Source organism: Triturus cristatus, chromosome 11 (genome assembly GCF_964204655.1).
Source record: "Triturus cristatus chromosome 11, aTriCri1.1, whole genome shotgun sequence".
Taxonomy (NCBI): Eukaryota; Metazoa; Chordata; class Amphibia; order Caudata; family Salamandridae; genus Triturus; species Triturus cristatus.
Genome location: NC_140594.1, coordinates 748,081,184 through 748,099,785, shown reverse-complemented (window position 1 = coordinate 748,099,785; position 18,602 = coordinate 748,081,184). Strand labels below are relative to the sequence as shown.

The window sequence follows — 18,602 nt, the reverse complement described above, 5'->3', positions numbered from 1 at the left end:
TGTTTTGATATATGCTGCAACTGGTATAGAAGTCATTATGTATCATCATATCTTGGCCTTAACCCCGCCCATAGACCCGCCCACTTGCAAAATGTATATGTAAATTGATACTTGTATAGCGCACTACTCACCCGCAAGGGTCTCAAGGCGCTTGTACGAATACCGCTGTGGAACCCATCCTGGCTTTCCTTGTGAGGCGTCCACTCCTGGGCACCCCCAAGTTGGAGGCCAGGCATCCTTAGCGTTGTGGGGGCCGTTGTGGAGATTAAGCAAGCTATTGCCCAGAGTTGCAGAGTGGGACTCCATGATTGGAATGGCACCGAGGCGAGAATTATCAGGTCCGTGGAATTTTTGAGCCCAAGACCCGCCGAGGCGGGGAATTGAACCCTGGTCCCGGGCTAGACCTCTGCATCAGGGTCTGCCGCTCTAGCTTATTTTAATGAGTACCTGCACTTATTTTTTCCCATTTAAAGCACTGGTCAATAGTTAGTAAAAGTAACAGCTTCTGAGCTTCTGATGTACAGCTGCCAGAAACCATCACAGTGACTTTATAATACCTCTTGGATTCGAGCACCCCTCTCCAAATCCAACATAGAACGAATAAGTATTTTATGTTCCATTGCTAAGCTCTACTTTATAATCATTTTAAAAGTGAACGACTCAACTGGTTAATATTTGTGTCTGTTGTTAGTGCCTGTTAGCGCAGTGCTACGAAACCTAATATAGAAGCTGCTGGTTTACACAGAAAACAAGATATTGATATTTCATCCTTGCGTTTCCTTTGTGTCAGGCGAATAAGGTAGGTCACTGTGACATTTAATGGGGGATGTATGTCGTTACAACGCACACTTTTACAACGTATGCACTTACAACGCATTTTTTACAACGCAACATCCATTACAACGCATTCCAATACATAGCATGACACTACAACGCATTTTTAAAAACTACCTTTACAACGCATTCCATTACATCGCATACTACCTTTACAACGCATACCATTACAATGCATACTATTAAATTGCATTTAAGGTAAGTATTAGATATTATAGGGGTAAAAATTACTTTTCTAACTCCAGGGGGTGCAACAGTAGGGTAAGTGTTGGATAGTATAGGGGTAAAAATTACCATTCTAACTCTAGGGTGTGCAACAGTAGGGTAAGTGTTGGATAGTATAGGGGTAAAAATTACTATTCTAACTCCAGGGGGTGCAACAGTAGGGTAAGTGTTTGATAGTATAGGGGTAAAAATTGCTATTCTAACTCCAGGGGGTGCAACAGTAGGGTAAGTGTTGGATAGTATAGGGGTAAAAATTACTATTCTAACTCCAGGGGGTGCAACAGTAGGGAATGTGTTGGATAGTATAGGGGTAAAAATTACTATTCTAACTCCAGGGGGTGCAACAGTAGGGTAAGTGTTGGATAGTATAGGGGTAAAAATTACTATTCTAACTCCAGGGGGTGCAACAGTAGGGTAAGTGTTGGGTAGTATAGGGGTAGAAATTACTATTCTAACTCCAGGGGGTGCAACAGTAGGGAAAGTGTTGGATAGTATAGGGGTAAAAATTACTATTCTAACTCCAGGGGGTGCAACAGTAGGGTAAGTGTTGGATAGTATAGGGGTAAAAATTACTATTCTAACTCCAGGGGGTGCAACAGTAGGGTAAGTGTTGGATAGTATAGGGGTAAAAATTACTATTCTAACTCCAGGGGGTGCAACAGTAGGGAAAGTGTTGGATAGTATAAGGGTAAAAATTACTATTTTAACTCCAGGGGGTGCAACAGTAGGGTAAGTGTTGGATAGTGTAGTGTAATATTATGCGTTGTAATGGTATGCGTTGTAAAGGTAGTATGCGATGTAATGGAATGCGTTGTAAAGATAGTTTTTAAAAATGCGTTGTAGTGTCATTCTATGTAATGGAATGCGTTGTAATGGATGTTGCGTTGTAAAAATGCGTTGTAAGTGTAGTGCGTTGTAAAAGTTGCGTTGTAAATGTTGTTCCCCTTTAATGGGTCTTGGAATGTTTGTCTGGTTTGCTACCGCTTGCGATCTCTTTGTAGTTGGGCTTGATTACTTCACTCGCCCCCTACCTAAAAGTCAGTCCCAACTTTTATGCCTCACCACTTTGACACGTCACTGGCTGCCACTGACCATAACAAAACAGAGAGACAAATGAAAAAACATAGGAATGGTAGGTGGCTGCTGGGTAGTATACTTTTGAGAATATTCGTTGCTGGGTTAACCTAGTTACGTCCAATTAACAATCTGCTGATCTATCACTCACCTTCTCTACCTCGTCAAGGGTGAAGCTTTCACCCGGACACTTCACCAAGCGATGTACAATGGCACCTAAGGAGACATAATAAATAAAAGCACTTATCAGGTAACTGGAATACACAATATAAGGCCTCGTCAACCACCAAATTCCACACATAGTATCAGGCATGTATCTGTATGACACTGTGACTTTTAAAGCACATACACTTACTCTGAATATTCTCTGGCCCAGAACAACTGAAGGTTTTGTATGAGTGATCACACAGTGCATCAATGGGCATACAACAGCGTTGATCAACATTTCTTCTCTAAAGTGGTAGAAGTTGACCCTCTTGGTTCACCACCAAAACTGCAAAGAGCTGTAAAGGGCCAACCTCTTTAATTATTGCTAAGTAGGAATGTCTTGGTGCAAAACAACACAAACACCCTTAGGTGTTGGTGCAAAGTCACATAAACTAATGGAGTGAGACTTAGTTTTGTGGCAAAGCCCTACACACTAGTGGCCCTGATGGGGAAGCAACTGCAGCATGCGGTGCACTAGTTTAACGCAAGGTGCACTAAATTTTAGGTCCAGGATGTGCTAGGGAAGAGGTGTAACAGGACATTACCTCCTCTTCCGTCTTACTCACCATAGTAATTACATAATGAGCTTTAGCTCCCACAGAAACTCCCAATTAAAAAATCAGAATACTAGCCTCTCTTCCCTCCAATATGGCCTACGCCCTCTTCCTCCTATTAAGAGGAAGTCATCCCACATCACGTCCTGTTTTTTGGTTTCTGCACTACTCTGAGTGCTGTCTTCTGGTTGGTATGGTGAGTGGGGATTGAGGTCCTGCTTTAGCTGACTCTAGTTTCCGGGGATGAGGTGTGTTGGGCATGCCGGGGTGACCTCTTGTCTCTGTTTCTTTGATGTTCGCACTCACCTGATTCGGCAGTTCTGCTATAGCAGACTCACGGGGAGTACAAGTGCGGACTGCATGCTGGGTTCGTTTGGCCACGTCCTCTACCGGCCTTGTCCTGCTAGAGCGGACTCGCCAGTGGGTCGCAGTCATTGTGACCCGGCCATGGTGAGCTAAGGTCGGTTGCTGTTTTCTGGCCTTGCCTGGCCCTACAGCCATAGGACCCTGAATGCACCTGATCTCGTATGCTCTCAGTCGTTAAGCAAGGTCATGCCTGGTTACTACCTGAAAAGGGACTCTGCCTAGAAATACCTGGTGCTGTAGAATTTTCATCTTTCTTCCTGTTCTCTCTCTCTGCAAAGTGTGGGAGTGGCGGTGGTATGGGCGGTGGTTCCATTCACGGGTGGCCCTGAGGGATTATTTGCAGCATTCCGGGCGGTGTACAAGCTTGCTGGTCTGTATGAGACGTTGGGCAGTGTTGGTGCTCTTGTTGAGGCATGACTATCTGCCTTGCCTTTGCCCTGGGTGTTTTGGTTCTGTGCGCCTGGCCGTTCTATGTGGCCTTGCCTGGGAGTCCTGCTGTGGGGACTAGGAGCATGATTTGTGGCTGTAGCGGGCGCTTTCTTCAGCTTTGGGGGTTTTGCCCCACGTGCTGTCCCTTTACAAGTTTAGGGTCCTGCTGTGTGGTTCCTGGACGCTTGCGTCTGTTCTGGCCCGCCTTGTCCTGCTCACGACTTTCATTGCTGGGTGCTCTGATTGTACTGTTCCAGCTTAATGCTTTGTCCTGTGTCTGTTGAATGATTGTGCACTTGTTGATTGTCTGTGGGCCCTCTGCTTGTGCAGGTCATTTTGGATCTTATTGTGTTAGTTTGCGCACTCTATTGTGTGGCTGACTCTCCTTGGGGCGCAGGGGCTCTCTGTTGTAGGCACTGTGTCTCTATGGCTCAAACGTGTGTCTCTGGTGGCACGATCCTCCGGGGACATGGGTTCGTATCCTGGTGATGCTCTCTGTGTGTCTTGCGGTGGCCTTTTGTCGGTTGCTTTTGGTCTCATGAGGTTGCTCCTTTGCAGTCCCCTCATTGTTGGTTGCGTTTGGGGTCCTGTTTTTACTGTGGTCCTCTAACCCATTGAGCTGGGCATGGCCTTTCTGGCTGTGGCTTAGTGGGAATTGTTTGTGGTTTCTTTCCCGTTACCTGTGTCGTGTGCCTTTGCCCCTGCCACTCCTTTCATCTGTCTCCATGATGTTGTGGTGTGTTGGTGGAGGGTGGCAGTGGTGTTTGTTTCTGTGGACACCGATTCCACAGAGCCTGTTGGGTCTTGTGGTGTGGCGGTTCTCCATTTTTTTGTAGATTGAGCAGTGACCTCGGCTTCTTCACTTATGTCGCTGTGGTACTTCTCCGGTCCCTGCCGGTGCTGTTTGTGCAAGGTATGGGTTTCTTTTTTGCCCTGGCTATGTTGTACTGCAGGTTGGGGGGTTGCCTGGCATTATTGGCCTCCCTGGGTGCAGCTGCTTCTTCTGCTGGGTCGTCCATGGCGGTCTTGCATCTGTGTCCGTTTCTGTCATGGTGGTTTTTTGTCCAGGGGCTTTGTTGATGCTCTTTCTTTCTCTGGGGTTGAGTTGTTCCCCCCCCACCCCACCCTTGATGGTCATGTTTGTGTTGATGGCTGTGATTCGCATGCTGTTGGTCCCTGTGTTGTTGTGGGGCAGTCATTTGCTTGCCTCTGTGAGACTTTTGGTGCTTCCAGCCCAGGGGGTTCGGATTGCAGCTACCATCTCTCGGTCCACAGTATGCCTGGCTTAGGGTTAAGGGTGGACTCCCCGGTGGGTGGCCAATATGCTATCCTTGTGCGGGGTCGGGCGTTTTGCAGTGGGCCTTGGTAGGTGGGATCCTGTTGCTCCTGGCCGACAGGGCTTTCTTTCCGGTCCCTTCTTCTCTGGAAAGGGGGGGAGGGATGTTCTCTTTTCTTTCTGGAGTTGGTAATTCTGGTGTTTCCGTTCTGAGGTGGACTTACGATGGTTAGCCCCTTTTTTCCCTCATGTGTGGTTCCTGCCCCTGTGTCTTCTTCCCGAGGGTTGGGGATTTCTTTCTTCCTTCTCTGGTTGCCTTGCTGGTCGCTGCTCCTTTTTTGACAGTGGGACACTCGGTTTGGGGGGGGGGGGGTTGACACTGTGTTATGGGTTCATGGTGTCTTGGTGCCTCTTGTGTGGTCTGGTCTTGTCCAGCCGCAAGTTTTACCCTTTTCTATTCTTGGGCCGGGTTCGTTTTCCTCCTGGTGGCCCGAGTGTTGTACCTAGTGACCAGGGTTCTGGGGTGGTTTGCACGGCTGTGTTCCCCGGTTCCTCATTCGCTTTGTCTCCGGGGTCTTTTCTCTGTTTCCCTCCTGATGATTCCTTGGGGCAGCCAGTCTCCAGCTGTGTCTGTTCCTCTCTCAGGTGTTTTTCCACTGGTTCTGTGTTCTCCAGCTTTCCCTCTGGGTTTTCGGGTGACAACACTGGTGGGGTGATTTTGGTTTGTGGTTGGTCGTGGTGTTTCCTTTTTCAACCATCTTTTCCATGTTATACCTTCTGGCGTTGTGTTGATGGCTGCCCCCCTGCTGGGTGGGCGTCCTGATCTATCGGCTTTGTCTGCTCTGGTGATGTGATTGTGGATCCAGCCTGCCTGTTTTTCCTGCTTCTGGGGAGAATTTTCTGTTGCGGTTCCTTGCATTTGCCCCTCCCGTGTCGTGTTGTCACATTTGTGTATGGTCTGCCTCCATCTTGTTCTTCGTGTTTCCACCTGTGTGTTGTCCCTGACGGCGTCTGCTTCTGGTCCTTTGTTTCTGGGCTGTTCTGCTGCTCTTGTCTTTGTTTGCGCTTCCTTACCCTGGAAGGTGTGCTGTGTGGCAGCATTGTTTTTTTTCTGGGAGTTTTCCCTCAATGTGTTCTTTTTCCTTGCCGATGTCTGTGGTCCTCCGTTTGCTCGGTGGTCTTGTTTTTGGAGTTTGCCTCCATGATGTGGGCCAGGTTGCCCTATTTTTGTTTGTGTATTCCTTTCCTGCCTGCTTGGTGGGTGGTCACATTGTCTTTCGTTTGCCCTTGGGTCTCTTTTGTGTTTTACCTCCAGTTCCGTTGCTTCCCTATGGGTTGCGGGTGGGTCTCTGTGCTTCTGGTGTGTCCGGACTGGCGGGGACTCCTGCGGTCTCCCCTCTTGTTGATCTTGGCTGTCTGGCCCCATGGGGATCTCCCTGTTTACCTGTGTCCGCTTCGGGGTCCACGGCTCCTAGCACCGGGTTGTGGCCGTTGCACCAGCGGGCATGGCTGTTGGGGGTTTGGCCATGATGCCTGGAGGGTGTACTGTGTTGGGGCTGTTTTGGTTCTGCAGTCCCGCCGTCCATTTTCCTTGCACGCTTGTGCCCCGCATTGGGTTGCTTTTGGTGCTTGATGTGCTTGGATGGGTTTGCTGTTTTGCGATGTTTAACCCTTGCGAGTGCTGGTTTCTTTGGTCTGCTGTTTTTGGGTTGCGGTTGTCCTCTTCCTCTCTTCGGGCTCTGTGTTAGGCTCTTGGAGGCATTTGGATGTCCTTTTTTTGGCTCTCTGGTGCCCCTTGTATCTCTAGTTTTGGTTTATTTTGGGATGTGGCTCCCTGGGCCTTCGGTGGCGGCACCTCCTTGGTTTTGTTTGCCTTTGGGGTTCTGTGTTTGGCATAGGGAGCGGTTTGGTCCTCTGGAATCAATTGCGCTGTCATTCCTGACCCTTGCAGTGGTATTTTGGTGGCATTCTTGTCTACCTGCCGCTTTGGGGTGTTGGGTCCTCTGATGGAGGTCCGACCATTTTGCGTTTTTGGCCGCATGGTTGGTATTGGGGGCTCCCCTCCACCTTGTTCCAGTTGTTGCTTCTTGTTTACACAGCAGTACAGTGGATGTGCTCCTTGTATTTTTTGTCCTGATCCTCTCTCTGGGGTAGGAGTTTTGTCCTTCTCTTGTGTGTTTTTGAGTGTGGTTGTTTTGCCTGTCCTGGATGGTGCTGTTCTGCTTGGTGGTTGTCTTCTTTGAGCCTTTTTGGCCCTGTGTTGTTTCAGTCATTTCCCTCATATTTTGCAGTCTCTTCTGTTGGACTTCTGCTTCCCTGGGCGACGTTGTGGTTGGTATCGGGGATGGGCTGCTGTTTCTATTGCTGCTTCTTGACTTGCAGTCATGGAGTTGTCCGTGGTGGGTGTCTGTGTTGTGGCCCTTTGGATCTTTTCTCTTACCTTATGGTCCTCTTTTCAATTGACGGTTGGTGGGGGTGCATCACTGTCATTTGCTGATTTGGTTCGACACTTTGATTTGGTGTGTTTCTGTGTGGCAACGTTTTGTTCTCTTTTTGGCTTGGACTGTATTCTACAGTCTCTTCCTTTGTTTTCTGTTTTCACTTTGTTCTTGATTAAGTCGATCCTTGCATTGGTATCTGCTCATTATGCAATTACTGTGGCGAGGAAGACAGAGGTGGAGGCAATGCCCCGGTTACTTACTGGTAATCTTCATTACTTCGAGTCCTGGACTTCCTTCGCCATGGTATAGTTTCCCATCCCTCCTTGCCCTGTTGTATATGGCTTCATCTTTACTTGAATGTGGCTTTGGTGGCAGGATGTGATGTGGGTTGACTTCCTCTTTATAGGAGTAAGAGGATGTCAGACAAATTGGAGGGATTGGGGGCTAGTATGCTGACGTTTGACATGGGAGTTTCTGTGGGAGGCTAAAGCTTATTATCTGATTACTGTGGCAAGGAAGACCAGGACTCGGAGTAATGAAGATTACCGGTAAGTAACTGGGGCATTATTTTTCCTTCCTCTGTCTCTCGACGTGTATAATTACTGCGGTTCACATTGTTCTGGTAAGCAATGTGTTTTTCCCGTTTCTCTTGAAGTATTAATGTTAGGCCTTTAGCAGTAAAACACTTGCATTTGCATCTGAAGGGCTATCTTTTTCGTCTCACCCACTAGTCTGTTTAACCCATGATTGCATACAGAATCAATCATTGTCAAAGCCAGTAGGTCTAGCTTCTGGGACTTACTGGCTTTTCTAATATTTCTTAGCAATGCTGTACGTAATGGTGTTTGAAGCGTTATACGAATGATGTAATACAGTGTGCCCTCTGCAATCCTGCGTGTGCTTAATTAAAACGGCTAATTCAGAAAATGAATTTGACATAACTAGTTTGCTTAAAAATATCATGCAGCACTTCCTGGAAATGTTCAGTCCAATTGTACATCAATAATTCTCTGTAAGGGATATGAAGACTCCAACACATTTGTTGCTTGACCCGTGTCCTCCTCAAAGCATTTCATCAACATTACCTCCTATGTGGATTTGTCCTTGATTAATTACATGTGAGAGGCATTGAGCCTCCTAGACCCCTCAACAAAGAACTTCCTTTATTTAAGATCATCCCACTCTCCCTACATCCTGTTTTCGTTGTGTCTTTTCAGGCTACAGGGTAACAACTCCAGCAATGGCATTTTTGGATTTCTGAGAAATTGTTTGCGGGCCGGAGGCTTAGGGGATGAGTGTGATGCATGGATGTCAATTAGGGGTCGCAACTGTGACCTCATAAGCCGCCTGTTGGGACCCCTGAAATCTTGCATGTGACCCCTTGCTGTTTGTTATCAGCCTTTGGCAAGTGCTCGGCTCTGATGGCATAAAATCAGTGTTAGCAGCAGAGCTTGATTGCACTGGGAGGACTCGGCGAGAGAGGCCTCGGCGGTCGTCACTCAGCAGGTAGGGCGATTTGTTCCGTCCGCTAGTGCGATCTTCAATTCCAGCGAAGGAGAAAGGAGAGAGGGTTTTAAACGGGGATAAATATCATAAGATAATCCCCAAAACCAGGAGCTCCTCGTAGGTGCTCCTACTCCTTGGCGGCCATTTTGACTATTCTAACCGAATCCTGGCTAAATGAATACTCTTCCCCTTGTCTGGACTTATTAGTCCCTCCTAACTACAACATTGCTAGACTAGACAGGCAGTCTAGCAGGAAGGGCGGAGGCATCGCCTGCATCTACCGATCCTCCCTCCTGGTCAAGGAACGCGGAACGCTCTCTACCGACTCCTGCGAGCACCTCGCCCTCTCCCTCTCCAGCAACGCCCTACATCTTTGCAATTTGCACATCTTTTACCACCCCCAGGCTCTAATGACTCTTTCACCGATCACCTACTGGAAGTCATCACTTCAAAAATTTCCTCTAACTCCAAAGAGATCTTCCTTGGTGACTTCAACCTGCATTGGAATGACCCCAATGACCCTTACGTCAACACCATCAAAGACCTCCTAAATGACCAAGCCCTGACTCAAGCCTGCTCTCTACCAACTCACTCAAAAGGAGCCACCCTTGACTGGATCATATCCAAGGAATCTGCAGTCAAACTCATCTCCATAGACCCTTGTGACTGGTCCGACCACCACACCCTCTCCTTCATCTTACCTGGATCACTCAAGACAAAGTCACTACAACCGGTGATTCCCAAACGTTGGGTTAGGGACACCAAAAACCTTGACCTTATGAAGCTGGAGGCTCGCTGCAAACTTGACCTCTGCCCAACCTCGAACACAACTACAATCAATGACCTCTATGAACACTACTCGGCGTCTATATCAAACATTCTAGATGACCTTGCCCCACTGAAGCTAAAAAGAACACAAATCAAAGTCAGAAACCCCTGGTTCTCCGCTTCCCTCAACTCAGAGAGGAGATCCCTACGACAATCTGAAAGAATCTGGAGACAGCACCCGTCTACTGAGCACCTTAAACTTCTCCGGCAGGCAAGAAACTCCTACAACAAGCACATCCTTAACTCAAAAAAAGAATACTTCAGATCTGAACTGGGGAATGCCATGAATAGACCCCGCAAGCTCTTTGAACTGGTTAAACACCAATCAAACAAGCTGGCCAAAACCCCTAAAGAATCCCCGAAATCTCTTATATCTTCGGATGAATTCTCCTCCTTCTTCGCCGAAAAAATTGCCTCCCTAGGAATTGAACTCAGTACTGCCTCTTGCTCTCAACCCCCTCATGACCAACCGCCTCCCTCTGCACCTCCATCTCTGACCTTACCCAAAAACGAAGCTTGCTGGACTGACTTCGAAGTCTATGACGAAGACTCCATTGCTAAAGTCCTCTCTTCCCTAAACCCAAACAACCACTTCAATGACCCGCTACCATCCAACTGCCTTGCTGCAGCCTCCCATGCCATTGTTCCTTACTGGACTGCGATAATCAACGCCTCTCTCCAGCAGGGATCGATTCCGGACCCCTTGAAAGCCGGCCAAGTCCTCCCTATTCTAAAAAAACCAACACTTGATCCTGCCTCACCAGACAATTTCAGACCCATCTCCAATATACCCTTATTAGCCAAAGTGTTAGAGAAATGCGTACAACACCAACTAAGTCAACACATCAACAACTTCCACCTACTCGATGACTTCCAATCGGGATTCAGACCGGGGCACAGCACTGAAACAACGATGCTCCACATTGTGGACGACGCCCTCCAAGCCCTTGACCAAGGCAAAACATGCCTCCTAATCCTTTTAGATCTATCTTCCGCCTTCGATACGGTCAATCATGAAAAACTACTCAAACGCCTTAAACACAGGATGGGTTTGAACGGCGTTGTCCTTGAATGGTTCAGGTCCTTCCTCCATAACCGATCTCAGAGATTCCTTATTGACGGCAACCTATCAGCTCCCACCCCGGTCTTGGTTGGAGTCCCCCAAGGCTTAACCCTGTCCCTCACCCTCTTTAATCTTTATTTGGAGCCTCTCACTGAAGTTCTTCGCTCCGCCAATAACTACTACCAGATGTACGTGGATGACACCCAAATTTACATCAATATCTCATCACTCGAGGAGGTCCTCGCCCTGAACGAAACCCTGAAACTAACTGTCCAGTGGCTTGCCACTAACCAACTAAAACTCAACGCCAAGAAAACTGAATTTCTCCTGATCTCCCCCTCTAAAGTCAACCCGGAGATACAGGTGTGGATCAAGGCCATCACAGCTTTAAATTGCCCGCTGACCATTGTGGACTCCGCCAAATCACTGGGCATACTTCTCGACTGCAACCTGAACATGCGAGACCACATTAATTCAATGGCCAAGGCAGCCAGATTCCACTTGAGCTACCTCTGGAAACTAAAACCCTTCATCGATGCTCCAGATTTAAAAATGGCAGTCCAAGCTCTAGTCATCTCCAGACTGGAATTTGAATGCTCCACCCTCACAGGATTACCCAAGCGCTCCTTGGCACCTCTAAAAGCCTGTCTCAACGCGGCAGCTAGACTACTCACTGGCACCAGGAAATTCGACCACATCTCTCCACACCTGAAAGCTCTAAACTGGCTCCCTCTAAAGCCCAGAATACAGCTGAAATTGGCGTGCATTACACACAAGGCCTTATACGCAAACTCCCCTGCATACCTAACACAGAAACTTGTGCTATCGGGAGGAAACAGGAACTCCCGATCCACCAAAAGTCTCCTGCTCCGACCCGCCCATTTTCATAAAAAAAGAACCTACAATAGGGCATTCTCCGGGGCAGCACCAAAGAATTTGAAACTCCTTCCCACCCGTAATTAGAAGAATCCCCTCTCTAGCACGCTTCAAGAAGGAGGCCAAAACCTTCCTTATGGGTAAATTCCTGAACTAAGACCCCTTCTCAGCCACTATGACTTGCTAATTGATTCCAAAACTATTGCGTCTTCCACAGCTCTACAACCGGACACCTTCGAGAACCCGGGGGGCCACGGTCTCCGCCAACCCTAGCTTGAACTGTAACCTCACATTTGTGTCCCCTTTGCCCCATGCTCCCCTCAACCCTCCCCCCTTTTATATTTTTCTGTTTTGGAGACTTTACTGTTTTTACTGTTTTTCTATTGTTTTCCTTTGTTTAACCATGTAAAGCGCTCTGATACCCTCACGGGTCATGTTCGCGCTCTATAAAACATTAAAATAAGTAAATAAATAAATACTGGTAGCCAATGATGACGCCTGTCAGGGCACGTGCAAGTTCAGTGAATAAGTGCGAAGCGTGTTGCATGACTGGGACATGATTGGACACAATTTGGAGTGACTAACTAGTTACTATACACATGCTGCTCAGCAAGCAGCACGTGTGTGTAACTGCAAGCGCACCTGCTGTTCGGGTTACCACCGTAACCCCCTAGCATAGTGGTTCACTGATGCGATGGGTGTACAGGGGGTTTGGGTCACTGGGCTGTCAATCTCGTAGTGGGTACAAAAGTGCTACCACTGACGACCCAGGCAAAAATTATTGGCCAGCCATGCAGCTCTCTCAAAGCTGAGATGATGTAGCTGAGATGATGTGCCATGCCGCCACGCAGCGGATTTGGGAGTCATCATTGACTTGTGATTGATTCTACATACTTTACTCAATGATAGTGAGGCAATGGACTTCGAGTCCCACTCCCGGGCTGAGACTCCCAACTGGGCTGTGAGTGACTTCACTCTAAGTCGGACCCTTGTGGTGGTCCAGCCCAGTGGTTGTCGACTCGTGTTGGCACAGCCGCGGTCAGTAAGTAACTAAGTGCTTCTTTACAAGTTTAATCTTAAGTGCATGCATCATGATGTGGACATGATCATCCCTGGGGGCAGTGGTCACTGCAACCAGCAGTGCAGTGCATGGTGGCCTGAAATGTGGGTTTGCCTCCGCTCCGCAGTGCTGTCTGCTCAACGCCAGCCCCTGCCTGCCAATTCACAAGAAACCTGTTTTGTACAAAAATACCAGTCTTAGCTGAAGCTGATGGCAGTACATCACTGATGAGAAGGCTGCCTACTGCTCCTCTCCAGTAAAATCTACACTGTTTGTCATAACAGGAACCTCTTACCCCTGTTGCAAGATGTATATGCTTAGCGTGATTGTGAGCATATAGTAGAATAGAGCAAGCCTGTTTGGACACAACCAGGAGCATATAGCCCCAATATAGTGGGTTAACATAGAAGACACTTGTGATTCTTTCTTGAACCTGTTTCCCATTTGTTTCCCTGTGTTTCGGTGTTGCCTTTCCTCACCTCGCTTCCTGCATTTTTCAAAACATCAATTTAATGATTTTCAGAACAAACATTAATGCATCGGTGCATTGCTTTGCATTATATTGCATCAGTACCCTCCACATCTTACTGTAATTACAAATGCATTACAGCCGGTATTATCTCTATAGTTCAGTGACTTTTTTTCCTGGATGTGTAGTTGAAGTGAAGCAGAGTCAACTCATATATGTTACCCTACACTTCAGTTCCCTTATTATACTTTTCTATTCCATTCAATGGATGTAAAGCACAGCAGCTACATTAAAATTCCATTGACTAACTTCAATCGGTAGTTCTATAAGCTGTAATGAAAGATATAAGCTTGCTTTCATGCAGTAAACATAACAATTAGACAAATAAATCCCATGAGTCATGCTTTTCATCCAGGATATGATTCTGCTTCACGAGCATGTGGTGGTATATTTCTAAGATCCTTTTATTATGCAAGAGCCCTCAATGGGTGGGGGAGGAGGGGGCAAAGCCTCATGTTACACGTCTACTAAGTGTGGTGCCGATACCGGTAACATTCACACCCCAACTGCAGTTTCACATCCATATATCCAGGTGCATCTTTTTGGATATTGTGCTCTACTGCCTTCATCATTCCTGTTATTGTACAATTCCACCAGTAAAGACTCCTAGTCCCTCATGTGATCCACCATACCCCATCTCGTCAATTCGCAAAGCCTCCTCTTCAAGTTCTGCCCACTTCAGTACTTCAACTCTCGACTTACTAATTGCAGAAACCCTGTTAACTTTCCATCTCATAGCCAGCCACTGCTTTGCCCTCAGTAGCACCAGATCTACAAATATGGAAGTTGTTCTGGATTTCACTTGGTGGTCACCCATAGTATATCAAATATTGCTGTCCAGTAGTTCCAAATGCCTGGCATTATTATTCTCTAACCTAAATGGGTTGCCTGCTTTTTGATACCAAATAGCAACTTTAAAAGGCCTGTGGAACATGCACAGAAATGACTTAGGTAAAACATTCTGCAGCTGCTAGAAGTAAGCTGCCATCGCAACGCAATGCTTTCTCAAGAAGCACATTCAGACAGCAAATGATGCTAGCTTAGCAACAGGCACTTAGCCACACCATATTTAGAAGTGGCAGAGCTCATGTGTCCCTGAATTGACTGATGTTGCAAATCATGTCTGGTCATTTATAATTACTAGTACATTGCATTAGCTTGGAAAGTTCCAAAATGTAGCAACAGCCCTACCACACCAGACCATGCAGGAATCATGCAGTGTTGGCCTCTTCTGATTGGCTTAGTGTTCTATACTTGTGTAACATACTGAGGCAACTGATGGGCAGGAGCAGCCCCTTTGCTCAATTTCTGTAGAAAATTTCTTAAGCTTGTCCTTTTACTGATTGTATTGCATAAATAATGACGTTTTCCCTTCGTGGTTGGGATGCATAACAGGTTGTGGAAGACTTCTACTTGTCGGACATTCAGTGGCTTTGCTGTCTGTTCCCGTGCTGCACTTACTATTGTTTTGTATCTTGTCTTATACTACATTTTCTATTTTAACATATGTGCTGACAGACTGGTATTTCTTGAGTAGGCTTTCACATTTGGTGAGAGAATGCGGCTCCAGAATCCATGACTTATACCACAACCAGTCCGCTGCCTTCACCCTCGTGCGGTGGTTTGAGGTCTGACCACGATGCGTTCCTGCCTTCGACATCTCTCTCTCTCCCTCTGTTCTGGGGCTGAACGCTTCCACCGGCGGTGAGTAGTTGGCACATCTCTGGCTGCTCTTGTTCCACACTTCCCCAGGTTTCTCTCAGCACATACTGATGGATTTTGTAAGCACACTTTGATGGCTGTTGTAACTATTGTCGTGTTCTTTTTCTTTTTGCCTCATCCGCCTCCTTGAGGTTGGGCTTTTGGCATTGTGTGACTTCTTTGTTTTCCAATTTGTGAAATATTTATTTATTGGCAATTTTGTTACATCACAGGGGTCGTAGCGCCATTGGTTACACATATCATCAGTATAAGAAAGCAACATTGTAGCATCCCATGTGTCGTGTGCTTCACCCCGAAGTTAAACATGAAACATATATGGAACATATAGGAGTGAAGGGGTGTGAGAACGAAAGGTGGGGAAGGGGAATATAAGGGGGGGAGATTTAGATATATGTCTGAGTCCCCAGGCAGCAGTGGGTGGGAAGGTCGAAGGTGGCCTGCATGCTCTGTCTTGGATTATAGGAGAGGGGGGTCTGGAGCTGGTTTGGTGGCCGGACCATTGATAATCCGGAGTAGTACTAGCGCGGAGGATGTGCTGGAGCAGTTATGACTTCGAAGTTCGAAGGATGATATATTGTATAGAGGTTGGTCGTCTACACTCATATGTTTCCACTGGGACCTGCGCTGTCAGCCTGTGGAGCCGATCTTCGGTGGCTCTGTTGTGTGGGGGGGGTGGGGGGGGGAGGGAGAGGGATAAGGAAGATAGGGAGGAAGAAAGACAGAGAGCTAGTGGAACTAAAAGTAGGAAGCTAATAATAATAAAATTAATAGTGGTGGCAATTGTAGTGGATAATCATAATGGGGGAGGATGCGGGTGGGGGAAGGGTGGGGTTGGGAGGTGCAGGGTGGGAGAGGGTGGAAAAGGGGGAGGTGTGTGAGGGTGGATGGGAGAGGGGAAGGAAGGGGGTGCTTTTGAGGGTAAGGAAAAGGCTGTACAGGTGTTGATAGGGGTGTGTAGGTGAGGGTGTGCATGTGTGAGGGGTTAAACATACATTGGGGGAAATGGGGTGATATTTTGTAGGGGGGCAGTGGTCCACGGCTGACTATGTGTCTAGAAAAGGTTCCCACACTTGGAAGAATAAGTCAGATTGATCCTGAAGGTTGTAGATGACTTGTTCGTGGGAGGCCCTGCTGATCATGGCCATTAGCCTGTTCCCCTGCGACTGCAGGGATGGGTACCTCCATTGTCGCAGGATACATATTTTTGCTGTGGCCAGTGCCATGTGGAAAAGGCGGCGCTGTGGTCTCGAGAGCTCTGGGGCTTGCCATAGGTTGTGCAAGAGGATGACGGCTGGGGCTAGCGGTAATGGCAAGGGCATGGTGGCTCTCAAGGTCCGGCCCACATATGACCATAGGGGTTGGACCGAGGGGCATTCACATATAATGTGAGTTATGTCACAGTTTGAGTTCGTGCATTTCCAGCATTGGGCATGTGGGATTAAGCCTGCACTGTGCAGTTTTGTTGGTGACCAATGCCAGTCATGGAGAATCTTAAATAGCCAGAATTTCAATCTTGCTTCTCTGGTTCCATGGTCCAAGCCCTCTAGGAGCTCTGCCCAGTCCTCCTCGTAGTCGATTGAAAGTTGGGTCTGCCATCTTGTGCAGAGACATGCCGACAGGGGTTGGGAGAACAGGTGGGATGTGAATGCCCCTGATGTCACCCCTTTATGTTTTCCCCATATTTGCAGGTACGTTCCTACTGGTGAGGCAGCTTCCATAGGCGTAGACTGAGACACTGCCTCAGGCAGTGCTGTAGCTGGATACATTTCCAAGACTACGACTTGGGGAGGCCAAATTCCTCCTGTAGCTGCGGGAATGATTTGAGACCGACACCGTGTGGGAGCTGGTTGAAGGTATCAACACCTGCCGCCCTCCACAGGGACCAGGACAGAGTCTGACCATCTATGCGTATACCTGCATTTCCCCAGATCGGCGCTTTGCCATACAATCGTGGGTTTGAACCCAGCAGGCAGTGTGCTCGATGCCAGGCCTTATGCATGGTGAGTAGGATCGGGTTAGTGGGACCTTGACTGCTTGCCCCTGTCCCGTAGAGGGCGGAAAGGCCCATCTCCGCAGACATCAGGCACTTTTCAATGTGGACCCACTGCGGTGCGTCGGATGGCCCTGGTAGCATGTATGCCATTTCGGAAAGATGCAGGGCGAGCGCAAAGTGCTCTACAGACGGGCAGCTAGTCCTCCATGAGAGCGGCGGGCCTTCAATTTCAGCGCTGCTAGGCATGGCTTCAAGGAGCGCCACATGAAGGATTTTATCTTTGAATCTATTAAGTGTAACATGGTGAGATTCGTCTGGATAAAGATAGATTTGGAGACACCTCTTGGGAGGGGTATGCATATGATATCAGCCGATTTACAATTGGTGGCCGCTAGCGGTTCCATGGCCAGGAGAAAAAGAAGTGGGGAGAGGGGGGCACCCCTGATGTGTCCCCCTACGGATCAGGAATGGGTTAGATACAAAGCCCCCGCAGTTTACCTGAGCTGTGGGTTGTCGTATAGCAGTCGTTTTGGCTATGAATTGGTCACTCAGGCCGAAGTGCTCCATTACTTTAAACAGGTAGCTCCCCTCGATGCCATCAAATGCCTTTGCTGCATTGAGTGAGAGCGCGAGTGCATCCGTCCGAAGAGCTCTAGCGGCCCAGTGCATGTGGGCCAGAGTGCGCATATGGTTTCTGGAGAAACGTCCGGGTACGAATCTTGCGTTTGATTAATCAGAGATGGGATGACTTTACAGAGGCGGGATGCCAGGATACTGACCAGGAGTTTGATGTAACATGTCGACCACATCTTCCCCTGCCCATCGGTAGAATTCTGCTGGGAAGCCATCTTCCCCCAGAGCCTTATGGTAGGGTAGGTTGGCGATTGCATTTGCTATCTCCTCCTTACTTGTTTCTCCTTCAAGACGTTCTCTGCCCTTGTCTGCGAGGCGGGGGATAGCGGCTTCAGTGAGAAAAGTGTCCATTCTGTCTCCCGCAGCCGACGTTCCCGGGGTATAGAGGGACCTATAGAATGTTGCACATTCGTTCACGATATCCGGGATGACGGGAGTCCTTGTCGGTTTGGGAAGCTTGCTATAGGGCATTAAGGGGGTCATGTAGAGATGGATATAGGTCGAAATCTCCTTTACTAGGTCTTGTTGCCGTGCAACTGCCTGCCTGTTGACCTGCGCCGCATCCTGCATGAGTTGGCCCTGAATTGTAGCTTTAGCAGCGGCTCAGAGAGTCTTGCCCGATTCCACTGATCCAAGTTGTCTGAGAGACATCCTTGTAGGTGTGATTTTAATTGGGATTTGCCCTTAGGGGCCCGGTGGCACTCTATATTCATCCACCAGGGTTTACGGCCCAGCCGCGCCAGTCCCAACTCCAATGATAAGAGGACCGGGGAATGGTCAGAGAGTGCTGCGTCTAAGATGCAAGATTCCCGGACCAGCTGTACTGTCCTCTGGGAGATCAGGAAATAGTCTAGGTGGGAGAGCGTTCAATGAGTCGGGGAAATGAACGTGAATTCTGTTTCAGCTGGATGGCATAGGCACCACTGGTCCACCAAGCCATTGTCCGCCAAGACGTCGTCCATCAAAGCTCTATCCGCAGAATTGCC

At 48.1% G+C, this 18,602-nt stretch overlaps 1 protein-coding gene and 1 long non-coding RNA gene across 3 annotated transcripts in view; one reads left to right on the top strand and one right to left on the bottom strand.

The window, feature by feature from the left end:
- The window catches only part of LOC146785403 (uncharacterized), a 259,272-nt gene that overhangs the window by 2,814 nt on the left and 237,856 nt on the right, over nucleotides 1-18,602 (top strand). For both annotated transcript variants that reach the window (XR_014970634.1, XR_014970635.1), the window contains exon 2: nucleotides 14,806-14,972. This is a non-coding gene — a long non-coding RNA (uncharacterized LOC146785403). The remainder of the gene's footprint in view (nucleotides 1-14,805; nucleotides 14,973-18,602) is intronic.
- The window catches only part of LOC146785404 (alanine--glyoxylate aminotransferase-like), a 309,868-nt gene that overhangs the window by 88,895 nt on the left and 202,371 nt on the right, over nucleotides 1-18,602 (bottom strand). Inside the window, exon 3 of the mRNA XM_085634415.1 lies at nucleotides 2,285-2,349. Within this exon, the coding sequence (XP_085490541.1) occupies nucleotides 2,285-2,349 (65 nt within the window). The remainder of the gene's footprint in view (nucleotides 1-2,284; nucleotides 2,350-18,602) is intronic.